Consider the following 13,793-nt stretch of genomic DNA (forward strand, 5'->3'; position numbering starts at 1 on the left):
ACAGACGACTGCTCCCTTCAGGTCCATCTCTCAGGGAGGAGAGAGAGCTCACAGGCTACATCCTCTCATTTCTAGAGAGTCATTCACTCTCTCTCCTCCTGACAGTTCGCGAGGACCTCGGGAGTATGAGGCTAGAGAGAGCCTGAGACACCTGCACATAGAGTCACGTCTGGAGGGAGTCTGCTCAGTATGATAGAGAGATCACATAGACTGTCCTCGTCCATTCCTCTCATAGCTCTCTTCGCTCCTAGAGCTCCAGAATCTCCTCTCTCGGCCCTCGTATCACATGAGAGATAGAACTTCTCCCAGAGGAGGGCCTAGACTCTCTCTGGTTCTCAACTTGCTCTAGAGTCCTTCTGGCTGGCTCCGTGGCTCCTCCCTCTCACTCTCCTCCTCTGCTGTGTATCTCTCTCCGCTCCTCTCTCTCTCTCTCTCTCTCTCTCTCTCTCTCTCTCTCACACACACACACACACAATCCCGAAATCCACACAACAAAGCAATGCGAGGAGACCATGAGAGAGCGCCTATAGGCTGCCCGAAAACCAGCCTGAAACAACTACAACATGATTAGTAACAATCATAAACACACCAACGCTTAAATCAGCCAGCTTAACACGAAAAATCATCTTCATACTCACATAAAAAACACAGTGTTTCACCGGACCTGTCGGGCAAGTTGATTGTAAACTTTCGAGTAAGGCATTAATCTGGACAGCTGCTCTCGTCACACCTGGTCCTGCGCTGTAATACGGGAGTACAGTGTGGATGTGTGAGTGTTTGTTTAGTCTGGGTAGAGCCAAATATTAATCTTCAGGTAAAAAAATGTGAAATGTTCTCAGTTTCTCGCTAGGATGAACCAACCCAGCGCACTGTTGAGTATATATAATGTCAGTCAATGTGCAGTCTCGCTACGAGAATCAACATGTTTATACCAGTCGCTTCTGACATTGGAAAATCAAACTGAAAACTATCTTTAAGAGATAGAAATCAAGTTTATCCTGGGAGTATGACGTGTGTTTTGGCCCTGCCCACAAGTGTTAAAGTGCATTTCACTGTATCATGCAAACAGCAATAATAACAATGTAACATGACTTGCAGTAACACATATTCTTTATAGGAGGGCACTGCTCATACAGAATGCCCACTGGAGGGAATGGGGGATTAGGAGCTCTTCCTAAATTTACAAGTCGTTTGCTAAGGATTATTTTGCCAGTTCCATAGGGAGAAAGTCCTTTAGTAGAATCCATTCTAATCCTGCTTTCTTAATGGAGTGGGTATTCCTGTCTAGGTGTGAAGGGAAAGTGAATGTAAAATGTGTTATGTTTTGCCTTTCAGCTGTTTTTTTTTTTGCTCTTGCAGTTGCAGCCATGACGATAGTGATCGGCTTCGAAGGCAGTGCAAACAAGATTGGTGTGGGGATCGTGCGAGATGGAGTGGTGCTGTCCAATCCCAGGCACACATACATCACCCCACCTGGGCAAGGCAGGTTCTCAGTCTACTGGCCTCTGATAGTGCAATGTTATAGAGGCACAATCTGGATTCCAAGTGAGCATCCCCGGGGTGTGATTCCAGTGTGCTTTCACAGCCTCGAGCAGCGCGGCGAAGGAGGGCCCTCTAGGGAGAGTAGGACTGTAGATTCAAATGTACAAAGTGCTGCCTCACTGTGTGCAGGTGCCCGCAATGCTAAAGCAGTCTGCCAGATTTAAAGGGTTTATAAACCTCAGATCTTCCCCTGGATCAGGCTTCTGACTGTCTCCCTCCTCCCCAGGGTTCCTGCCCAGTGAGACTGCAAAGCACCACCGTGCCTGTGTCCTCTCCGTCCTGAAGGAGGCGCTGCTGCAAGCTGGGATCCAGCCCGCCGACATCGACTGCGTGGCGTTCACCAAGGGTAGGGTCAGTGCTGGACTGGGTGCAGTATACCAAGGGGATGGTCAGTGCTGGACTGAGTGCAGTACACCAGGGGGAGGGTCAGTGCTGTACTGAGTGCAGTACACCAAGGGGAGGGTCAGTGCTGGACTGAGTGCAGTACACCAAGGGGATGGTCAGTGCTGGACTGAGTACAGTACACCAAGGGGAGCTGCGGCATGGCATTGACCTGACTGGAGGGACCAGTTCATACAACACACACAGGGGCGTGGTGTAACCCGTCACAGGGACACACACAGGGGCGTGGTGTAACCCGTCACAGTGACACACACAGGGGCGGGGTGTAACCCGTCACAGGGACAGACAGGGGCGTGGTGTAACCCGTCACAGGGACACACACAGGGGCGTGGTGTAACCCGTCACAGGGACACACACAGGGGCGTGGTGTAACCCGTCACAGTGACACACACAGGGGCGTGGTGTAACCCGTCACAGTGACACACACAGGGGCGTGGTGTAACCCGTCACAGGGACACACACAGGGGCGGGGTGTAACCCGTCACAGGGACACACACAGGGGCGTGGTGTAACCCGTCACAGGGACACACACAGGGGCGTGGTGTAACCCGTCACAGTGACACAGACAGGGGCGTGGTGTAACCCGTCACAGGGACACAAACAGGGGCGTGGTGTAACCCGTCACAGTGACACAGACAGGGGCGTGGTGTAACCCGTCACAGTGACACAGACAGGGGCGTGGTGTAACCCGTCACAGTGACACACACAGGGGCGTGGTGTAACCCGTCACAGGGACACACACAGGGGCGTGGTGTAACCCGTCACAGTGACACACACAGGGGCGTGGTGTAACCCGTCACAGTGACACACACAGGGGCGTGGTGTAACCCGTCACAGGGACACACACAGGGGCGTGGTGTAACCCGTCACAGGGACACACACAGGGGCGTGGTGTAACCCGTCACAGGGACACAGACAGGGGCGTGGTGTAACCCGTCACAGGGACACACACAGGGGCGTGGTGTAACCCGTCACAGGGACACACACAGGGGCGTGGTGTAACCCGTCACAGTGACACAGACAGGGGCGTGGTGTAACCCGTCACAGTGACACACACAGGGGCGTGGTGTAACCCGTCACAGTGACACACACAGGGGCGTGGTGTAACCCGTCACAGGGACACACACAGGGGCGTGGTGTAACCCGTCACAGGGACACACACGGGTGGGGTGTAACCCGTCACAGGGACACACACAGGGGCGGGGTGTAACCCGTCACAGTGACACAGACAGGGGCGTGGTGTAACCCGTCACAGGGACACACACAGGGGCGTGGTGTAACCCGTCACAGGGACACACACAGGGGCGTGGTGTAACCCGTCACAGCGACACACACAGGGGCGTGGTGTAACCCGTCACAGGGACACACACAGGGGCGTGGTGTAACCCGTCACAGGGACACACACAGGGGCGTGGTGTAACCCGTCACAGGGACACACACAGGGGCGGGGTGTAACCCGTCACAGGGACACACACAGGGGCGTGGTGTAACCCGTCACAGGGACACACACAGGGGCGGGGTGTAACCCGTCACAGGGACACACACAGGGGCGTGGTGTAACCCGTCACAGGGACACACACAGGGGCGGGGTGTACCCCGTCACAGGGACACACACAGGGGTGGGGTGTACCCCGTCACAGGGACACACACAGGGGTGGGGTGTACCCCGTCACAGGGACACACACAGGGGTGGGGTGTACCCCATCACAGGGACTCTTTTTATTCGCTTCGGGTCCTGGGTAGGCTTTTTAGAGAAGAAAGTCTGTGACACTATTTGTCTTTTTGTGTGTCTGTAAAAGGCCTCTCTGTTCTGTTTTCTTTTGCTTCTATTCATGTCTTGTCCACCCCTTTCTCCTCTCTTCTTCTCATCCTCCTCATTTGCCTCTCCTCATTCTCTCACTTCTTTCTCTCTCTCTCTCTAGGTCCTGGAATGGGAGCTCCGCTTGTTGCCGTGGCGATTGTTGCCCGGACGGTGGCCCAGCTATGGAAGAAGCCACTGCTGGGTGTGAATCACTGCATCGGCCACATTGAAATGGGGCGTCTCATCACTGGGGCTGCCAACCCCACTGTGCTCTATGTGAGCGGTGGAAACACACAGGCAAGGAGACATGCTGCAGCTGCTGCCTCTATCAGGGGCGGTGTGCTGGACTGGGAGCCTATAGTTCTACCTTTAGGATTGAGTGGGTGATAAACACAACATCAGAAGAGTGACACTGAAGAGCTGAAGAGCCTTGTGCTTCTGACCCAGTATAGTGCGCACAGCAAGTATAATACAAAGTGTGAGCAGGCTTTTAGACTGCATGGTATGCAGTATGAACCAGAGAGCTCATGAAAACAGTTCTGCTGTAGATATTAAATAACTTTGCATGTTTGTTTTCAATTGGGATTACTAGAACACTTCACTTCATTTTTATTGAGTTTCACAGAACACACATATATTTAGTTTGATGTCCCATGGAAAGGATAGACTGCCGTATTATCTGAATGAACTCATGCTGTCAGTGTTCTGGGTACTGTGACAGTTACAACTTGCCTGTCTTGTCCTGTCCGTAGGTGATCTCATATTCTGAGCGGCGATACCGGATATTTGGAGAGGCGATAGATATTGCTGTAGGAAACTGTCTGGACAGATTTGCACGAGTCATTAAGGTAAGTATTGAAGTTCATTGCCCCTCCTCCACCTCCCTTCTCATTACCCGTCATCCACCTCTCTTCTCGTTGCCCACCTCCTCCACCCCTTCTCATTACCCCTACTCCACCTCCCTTCTCATTGCCCCTCCTCCCCTCCTCCACCTCCCTTCTCATTACCCTCTAATTTTCCTGTTTTCTAGATATCCAATGACCCCAGCCCCGGCTATAACATTGAGCAGATGGCAAAAAAGTAAGTTGTGTATTATGTGTTCCTCCCGTTGTCTGTCTCTTTCTTATGATAATGTAATGTTTTTGTAAGTGGTATTACTTTGGTACTAGTATAACAACATGTGTTGGGGTCTACAGATTGGGAAGAATATTTCTGTTGCATCTCTAGTACAAGGCTGGCAGTTCATTAATCCATAGTTGTCTAGTTGTACCAGTGATTCCCAATAATAAAGCAGTTATCTGACACAGACACTATAGCTGGTGCAGGACAAAAAGTTATGGATCTGCAATGTAAAACACGTGTTGGAGTTTCACAGTGTGAGGGGCTGAGCTGTATGATATGGGTCAGTGTTGGGGTTTCACATCGTGAGGGGCTGAGCTGTATGATATGGGTCAGTGTTAGGTTTCACAGTGTGAGGGGCTGAGCTGTGTCATATGGGTCAGTGCTGTGGTTTCACAGTGTGAGGGGCTGAGCTGTATCATATGGGTCAGTGCTGTGGTTTCACAGTGTGAGGGGCTGAGCTGTGTGATATGGGTCAGTGTTGGGTTTCACAGTGTGAGGGGCTGAGCTGTGTGATACGGGTCAGTGTTGGGGTTTCACAGTGTGAGGGGCTGAGCTGTATGATATGGGTCAGTGTTGTGGTTTCACAGTGTGAGGGGCTGAGCTGTATGATATGGGTCAGTGTTGGGTTTCACAGTGTGAGGGGCTGAGCTGTGTGATATGGGTCAGTGTTGGGGTTTCACAGTGTGAGGGGCTGAGCTGTGTGATATGGGTCAGTGTTGGGGTTTCACAGTGTGAGGGGCTGAGCTGTGTGATATGGGTCAGTGTTGGGGTTTCACATCGTGAGGGGCTGAGCTGTATGATATGGGTCAGTGTTGGGGTTTCACAGTGTGAGGGGCTGAGCTGTGTGATATGGGTCAGTGTTGGGTTTCACAGTGTGAGGGGCTGAGCTGTGTGATATGGGTCAGTGTTGGGTTTCACAGTGTGAGGGGCTGAGCTGTGTGATATGGGTCAGTGTTGGGGTTTCACAGTGTGAGGGGCTGAGCTGTGTGATATGGGTCAGTGTTGGGTTTCACATCGTGAGGGGCTGAGCTGTGTGATATGGGTCAGTGTTGGGTTTCACAGTGTGAGGGGCTGAGCTGTATGATATGGGTCAGTGTTGGGGTTTCACAGTGTGAGGGGCTGAGCTGTATGATATGGGTCAGTGTTGGGGTTTCACAGTGTGAGGGGCTGAGCTGTATGATATGGGTCAGTGTTGGGGTTTCACAGTGTGAGGGGCTGAGCTGTATGATATGGGTCAGTGTTGGGGTTTCACAGTGTGAGGGGCTGAGCTGTGTGATATGGGTCAGTGTTGGGGTTTCACAGTGTGAGGGGCTGAGCTGTGTGATATGGGTCAGTGTTGGGGTTTCACAGTGTGAGGGGCTGAGCTGTATGATATGGGTCAGTGTTGGGTTTCACAGTGTGAGGGGCTGAGCTGTGTGATATGGGTCAGTGTTGGGGTTTCACATCGTGAGGGGCTGAGCTGTATGATATGGGTCAGTGTTGGGGTTTCACATCGTGAGGGGCTGAGCTGTATGATATGGGTCAGTGTTGGGGTTTCACAGTGTGAGGGGCTGAGCTGTATGATATGGGTCAGTGTTGGGGTTTCACAGTGTGAGGGGCTGAGCTGTATGATATGGGTCAGTGTTGGGGTTTCACAGTGTGAGGGGCTGAGCTGTATCATATGGGTCAGTGCTGTGGTTTCACAGTGTGAGGGGCTGAGCTGTATGATATGGGTCAGTGTTGGGGTTTCACAGTGTGAGGGGCTGAGCTGTATGATATGGGTCAGCGTTGGGGTTTCACAGTGTGAGGGGCTGAGCTGTATCATATGGGTCAGTGCTGTGGTTTCACAGTGTGAGGGGCTGAGCTGTATGATATGGGTCGGTGTTGGGGTTTCACAGTGTGAGGGGCTGAGCCGTATGATGTTTCTGTTTCTGTCTGTTTGCAGGGGCACACAATTTGTGGAGCTTCCTTACACAGTCAAGGGGATGGATGTGTCCTTCTCCGGTATCCTGTCATACACTGAGGTATGTCAAACGCATGGAATGCTCTGTACCCAGACATTGGGCTCCTCTCCTGCTCTGTACCCAGACACGGGACTCCACTCCTGCTCTGTACCCAGACACGGGGCTCCTCTCCTGCTCTGTGCCCAGACACGGGGCTCCTCTCCTGCTCTGTGCCCAGACACGAGGCTCCTCTCCTGCTCTGTGCCCAGACACGGGGCTCCTCTCCTGCTCTGTACCCAGACACGGGGCTCCTCTCCTGCTCTGTGCCCAGACACGGGGCTCCTCTCCTGCTCTGTGCCCAGACACGGGGCTCCTCTCCTGCTCTGTACCCAGACACGGGGCTCCTCTCCTGCTCTGTACCCAGACACGGGGCTCCTCTCCTGCTCTGTGCCCAGACACGGGGCTCCTCTCCTGCTCTGTGCCCAGACACGGGGCTCCTCTCCTGCTCTGTGCCCAGACACGGGGCTCCTCTCCTGCTCTGTACCCAGACACGGGGCTCCTCTCCTGCTCTGTACCAAGACACGGGGCTCCTCTCCTGCTCTGTACCAAGACACGGGGCTCCTCTCCTGCTCTGGTCTGTAGAGGTTTCTGACAGGATGTGTTTGTGTTTGCTGTTAGCTATTTCAATTTGTTTTGTATGTTTAGGAAATGGCTGATAAGATGTTGGGTTCAGGGGAGTGCACTCCTGAAGACCTCTGCTTCTCACTCCAGGTAACAAGGATTTCAGCAAACTTTTCAAAAAACAGTTGAGTGTGAAATCAGAACATTCATTCTTGTGACAAAGTGTACTGGCACACTGTAGAAGTAAGAAACCAGATTCGTGACATTTTAAAGTGTGACAGCCTGTCCTTCCCAGGAAACACTCTTCTCCATGCTGGTGGAGGTCACCGAGAGGGCGATGGCACACTGCGGGTCCCGGGAGGTGCTCATCGTGGGGGGGGTCGGCTGTAAGTATCTCTGTTCATGTGCATAACTGGGGGAGAGGGGGGAACTGGGAGGAGGGAGCTGGGAGCCCGCTCGTTCCTCGACCCTTTCGACCCTCCCCCTCCCCCTCGACGCTCCCCCCCTCTCGACCCTCCCCGCTCGCCCGTCCCCCTTTCGACCCCTGTCCCTCCCCCTCGACCCTCCCCGCTCACCCCTCCCTCCACCCTCGACCCTTACCCCTCGCTCCTCGACCCGTCCCCGCTCGCCACTCCCCTTTCGACCCTCCCCCCTCCCCCTCGACGCTCCCCCCTCCCCCGAGACGGGGAGGAGGACAGGGGGTTAATATGTATTGTGGACAGTCCCTACTTCCAAAGCGACGTTATAAACTTCAAAGTTAACACAGTCCTGGAAACAAGAACCAGCAGTTAACCCAGATTTTCTTTGATAACTGAATATATTTAAGAACATAAGAAAGTTTACAAACAAGAGGAGGCCATTCTTCCCATCTTGCTCGTTTGGTTGTTAGTGGCTTATTGATCCCAGAATCTCATCAAGCAGCTTCTTGAAGGATCCCAGGGTGTCAGCTTCAACAACATTACTGGGGAATTGATTCCAGACCCTCACGATTCTCTGTGTAGAAAAGTGCCTCCTATTTTCTGTTCTGAATGCCCTCTTGTCTAATCTCCATTTGTGACCCCTGGTCCTTGTTTCTTTTTTCAGGCTGAAAAAGTCCCTTGGGTCGACATTGTCAATACCTTTTAGAATTTTGAATGCTTGAATTAGGTCGCCACGTAGTCTTCTTTGTTCAAGACTGAATAGATTCAATTCTTTTAGCCTGTCTGCATATGACATGCCTTTTAAGCCCGGAATAATTCTGGTCGCTCTTCTTTGCACTCTTTCTAGAGCAGCAATATCCTTTTTGTAGCGAGATGACCAGAACTGAACACAATATTCAAGATGAGGTCTTACTAATGCTTTGTACAGTTTTAACATTACTTCCCTTGATTTAAATTCAACACTTTTCACAATGTATAGGTCTTTTTCATAGATTCCTTCTCCAATTTCAGTATCTCCCATATGATATTTATAATGCACATTTTTATTTCCTGCATGCAGTACCTTAAACTTTTCTCTATTAAATGTCTGCCCAGTTCTGAATCTTGTCTAGATCATTTTGAATGACCTTTGCTGCTGCAACAGTGTTTGCCACTCCTCCTATTTTTGTGTCGTCTGCAAATTTAACAAGTTTGCTTACTATACCAGAATCTAAATCATTAATGTAGATTAGGAATAGCAGAGGACCTAATACTGATCCCTGTGGTACACCGCTGGTTACCACACTCCATTCTGAGGTTTTTCCTCTAATCAGTACTTTCTGTTTTCTACATGTTAACCACTCCCTAATCCATGTACATGTGTTTCCTTGAATCCCTACTGCATTCAGTTTGAGAATTAATCTTTTATGCAGGACTTTGTCAAAAGCTTTTTGGAAATCTAAATAAACCATGTCATATGCTTTGCAATTATCCATTATCGATGTTGCATCCTCAAAAAAATCAAGCAGGTTAGTTAGACACGATCTCCCTTTCCTAAAAACATGCTGACTGTCTCCCAGGATACTGTTACCATGTAGGTAATTTTCAATTTTCGATCTTATTATAGTTTCCATAAGTTTGCATATTGGTCTGTAGTTACCTGGTTCAGTTTTGTTTCCCTTTTTGTGGATCGGTATTACGTTTGCAATTTTCCAGTCTGTCGGTACCACCCCTGTGTCAAGAGACTGCTGCATGATCTTGGTTAGCGGTTTGTAAATTACTTCTTTCATTTCTTTGAGTACTACTGGGAGGATCTCATCCGGCCCAGGGGATTTGTTTATTTTAAGAGCTCCTAGTCCATTTAATACTTCTGCCTCAGTTATGCTAAAGTTATTTAAAACTGGATAGGAACTGGATGACATGTGGGGCATGTTGTCAGTATCTTCCTTTGTAAAAACTTGTGAAAAGTAATCATTTAATATATTTGCTATTTTTTTTTCATCTGCGATTTTGCCATTTGTATCTCTTAAACATTTAATCTCTTTGAATGTTCTCTTGCTGTTGTAATATTGGAAAAACATTTTGGAATTGGTTTTAGCCCCCTTAGCAATGTTCATTTCTATTTCTCTCTTGGCCTTTCTAACTTCCTTTTTGACTTGCGTTTGCAGTTCTCTTGTACTCTTTCTGTGTACTTTGTTTTTGGTCCCTTTTTAACGGTCTGTAAAGTGCCTTTTTTTGCTGAATATATTTTTTAATTGATCTATTAAACCATTTTGGCCATTTAGTTTTACATTTAGATTTGTCTACTTCAGGGATGTAATTGTTTTGCGCCTCTAATTCTACATTTTTGAAGAACAGTCATCCTTTTTCTGTGGATGTTTTCTCTATTTTGCTCCAATCTACTTCTGTTAGTCTCTGTTTCATACCTTCATAGTTTGCTTTTCTAAAATTGTAAACCTTAGCTTTAGTCATTACTTTTGGGGTTTTAAAAAACACTTCAAATGAGACCATGTTGTGGTCTGAGTTTGCTAGTGGTTCTCTGACCTCTGTTTTAGTTATTCTGTCTTTGTTATTTGAAAAGACTAAATCAAGGCAAGCCTCCCCTCTAGTCGGTGCCTTGACAGATTGTATTAGGAAGCAGTCATTTGTCATTTCCACCATTTCAATTTCGTCTGTCATGCTCCCCACCGGGTTTTCCCATTTTATATGGGGGAAGTTGAAATCCCCCATTAGTATGGCTTCTCCTTTGCTACACACATTTCTAATGTCATTGTATAACAGATTATTTTGCTCACCGTCTGAATCTGGCGGTCTATAGCATGCTGCTATTATTATGCCCTTTAAATTTTTGTCCGTTATTCTGACCCATATTGATTCGGCTTTATTTTCTTTGTCCAGGTTTAACACCTGGGCTTCAAGACTGTTTCTTATGTATAGCTCTACCCCTCCTCCACTTCTGTCCTGCCTGTCTTTCCTGTACAGTGTATACCAACAAATATTATATTCGTCCCCATCACTCTCAGACAACCAAGTTTCTGTAACACCTATCACATCATAGTTACATGTTAGTGCAATTTTGTTTCTGATACTTCTAGCATTTAGATAAATACATTTAATGGTTGTCTTACCTGAGTTGTTGTTTTGATGCGGTCTCCCTTCTGTTTTTCTGTTGATTTCTTCCCCCAAACAGATACACTTATAAAATAATTACGTTATAAATTAATCTTATTATAAATTAATGTTATTAAAAATGGTATTCCTTTGGCACTGGTAACATGTGCTCAGGTGTACACAGTGGCAGGAGTATTTAAAATGGCTCCCTGGTGCAGGCTGGGTGTTCGTTGCTGCACAGCTGCCTGGTTGTACCAGCGATTCTCAGGAGTAAAGCCTGGTTGTACCAGTGATTCTCAGGAGTAAAGCAGCTGTCTGAGTGCTGGCATGTTTCTCTGCAGGCAACCTACGACTACAGGAGATGATGGAGGTCATGTGTCAGGAGAGAGGAGCCAAGCTCTTTGCTACAGACGAGAGGTGAGACGTTCTACAGTGATGCTGTTTCAGTAGGGTCAGGAGCCCAGCACTTTCATTCAGTTACCAGGATTATCCAACCTACCAAAAGAACCATTAACCCTTCACATCTGTAGACAGCACATGGATGAATTGAAACTGAGAGGAAGCTAACACCATAACACTGAGTGCTGAGCAGAGGACTGTGTTGTAATGATGCAGGACATGGGCAGAGGGCAGTAGTGCAGATGTGTGCTGAATTAGATACCAGAGGACTGTGTTGTAATGTTGCAGGACGTGGGCAGGGGGCAGTAGTGCGGATGTGTGCTGAATTAGATACCAGAGGACTGTGTTGTAATGATGCAGGACGTTGGCAGGGGGCAGTAGAGCAGATGTGTGCTGAATTAGATATCAGAGGACTGTGTTGTAATGATGCAGGACGTGGGCAGGGGGCAGTAGAGCGGATGTGTGCTGAATTAGATATCAGAGGACTGTGTTGTAATGATGCAGGACGTGGGCAGGGGGCAGTAGAGCGGATGTGTGCTGAATTAGATATCAGAGGACTGTGTTGTAATGATGCAGGACATGGGCAGGGGGCAGTAGAGCGGATGTGTGCTGAATTAGATATCAGAGGACTGTGTTGTAATGATGCAGGACGTGGGCAGGGGGCAGTAGAGCGGATGTGTACACAGCTTGCAGTTTATTCACTCAGTACTGAACTCCACTCTTTCATCCCTTCTGTTGTAATTGCTTGCTTTGTTAGGTTTTGTATCGATAACGGAGCCATGATTGCTCAAGCTGGATGGGAGATGTTTAGATCAGGTCATGTGACTTCACTAGAGGATTCCTGGGTCACACAAAGGTAAGAGAAGTGGTGGTGATAATAATAAGAACTTTGTCTCCAGCATCAACCCCAGCATGGAACGGAAGGCTTGTATATTCAGATTTGATAGATTATTTTGCTATAATAATAATACAAATGTGATGCAGCAATTCAATTTAGGGCAAATGAAAGCAAACATGTTTTTAATTGTTGAGCACATGCATCCTTTAATCTTCATGTAATTAGAGACTAGTCTTGGTACTAAATGAAAATGTAAACAGATATCAGCAGCATTTCCATTGTAGCCCATGTCACCGAGACCTCCCCAATGTACAGCCTCAGTGAATATCTCAGCTGCCCCCTTTTTCATCACCTTCTGCACACTCTGCAAGAAGACAGAAAGGATGATTGCAGGTCACACAGTTCAGGGGGAGAATGTTTCATATTGTTAGAGTTATGAAATCAGTTATGTTATCATTTGTAACAATGAAATTGACACCCATCTTGTTTGTGTTGTATTTTATTTGTAGATTCAGAACAGATGAAGTGGAAGTTACCTGGAGAGATTAGAAAGGAGATGTATTTTTATAACTTTAATAAATCATAATATCCCAAATGTTGTTTCTGATGACTACATTAAAACTGGGGCCCGGGGTCAGCTGTATGCAGTGATCCTCTATCCCTCTGCACACCCTGCAGTGACGCTCTATCCCTCTGCACACCCTGCAGTGATCCTCTATCCCTCTGCACACCCTGCAGTGATGCTGTATCCCTCTGCACACCCTGCATTGATCCTCTATCCCTCTGCACACCCTGCAGTGACGCTCTATTCCTCTGCACACCCTGCAGTGATCCCCTCTGCACACCCTGCAGTGATCCTCTATCCCTCTGCACACCCTGCATTGATCCTCTATCCCTCTGCACACCCTGCAGTGACGCTCTATCCCTCTGCACACCCTGCAGTGACGCTCTATCCCTCTGCACACCCTGCAGTGATCCTCTATCCCTCTGCACACCCTGCAGTGACGCTCTATCCCTCTGCACATCCTGCAGTGACGCTCTATCCCTCTGCACACCCTGCAGTGATCCTCTATCCCTCTGCACACCCTGCAGTGACGCTCTATTCCTCTGCACACCCTGCATTGATCCTCTATCCCTCTGCACACCCTGCAGTGACGCTCTATCCCTCTGCACACCCTGCAATGACGCTCTATCCCTCTGCACACCCTGCAGTGACGCTCTATCCCTCTGCACACCCTGCAGTGATTCTCTATCCCTCTGCACACCCTGCAGTGATCCTCTATCCCTCTGCACACCCTGCAGTGACGCTCTATTCCTCTGCACACCCTGCAGTGATCCCCTCTGCACACCCTGCATTGATCCTCTATCCCTCTGCACACCCTGCATTGATCCTCTATCCCTCTGCACAGCCTGCATTGATCCTCTATCCCTCTGCACACCCTGCAGTGACGCTCTATCCCTCTGCACACCCTCCAGTGATCCTCTATCCCTCTGCACACCCTGCACTGATCCTCTATCCCTCTGCACACCCTGCACTGATCCTCTATCCCTCTGCACACCCTGCATTGATCCTCTATCCCTCTGCACACCCTGCATTGATCCACTATCCCTCTGCACACCCTGCAGTGACGCTCTAT

The 13,793-nt window shown here is 49.0% G+C and overlaps 1 protein-coding gene across 3 annotated transcripts; it reads left to right on the forward strand.

The window, feature by feature from the left end:
• The first annotated feature begins 454 nt into the window (after nt 1-454).
• Nucleotides 455-12,751, forward strand: LOC121317944 (O-sialoglycoprotein endopeptidase). Of its 3 annotated transcripts, none has more exons than XM_041254031.1 (12): nt 456-769; nt 1,360-1,482; nt 1,769-1,888; nt 3,867-4,042; nt 4,498-4,593; nt 4,776-4,825; nt 6,792-6,870; nt 7,495-7,560; nt 7,706-7,796; nt 11,261-11,336; nt 12,076-12,174; nt 12,666-12,751. In XM_041254031.1, exons 1-12 carry the CDS (start codon nt 766-768, stop codon nt 12,703-12,705), a joined length of 1,020 nt encoding a protein of 339 aa, XP_041109965.1. In that variant the 5' UTR covers nt 456-765; the 3' UTR covers nt 12,706-12,751. The 3 variants fall into 3 exon arrangements, with proteins under 3 accessions (XP_041109967.1, XP_041109965.1, XP_041109966.1); XM_041254032.1 differs by having other exon boundaries at nt 457-814; XM_041254033.1 differs by lacking the exon at nt 7,495-7,560 and having other exon boundaries at nt 455-769.
• The last annotated feature ends 1,042 nt before the right edge of the window (nt 12,752-13,793 follow it).

The sequence above is a fragment of the Polyodon spathula genome, chromosome 7 (genome assembly GCF_017654505.1).
Source record: "Polyodon spathula isolate WHYD16114869_AA chromosome 7, ASM1765450v1, whole genome shotgun sequence".
In the NCBI taxonomy this organism is placed as follows: domain Eukaryota; kingdom Metazoa; phylum Chordata; class Actinopteri; order Acipenseriformes; family Polyodontidae; genus Polyodon; species Polyodon spathula.

Excerpts from the sequence above, each read along its gene's own strand:
- LOC121317944 (XM_041254031.1), top strand. Across the intron at positions 4,043-4,497 it reads TGAGCGGTGGAAACACACAG|GTGATCTCATATTCTGAGCG; the intron begins GCAAGGAGACAT and ends TCCTGTCCGTAG. Across the intron at positions 4,826-6,791 it reads ATTGAGCAGATGGCAAAAAA|GGGCACACAATTTGTGGAGC; the intron begins GTAAGTTGTGTA and ends GTCTGTTTGCAG.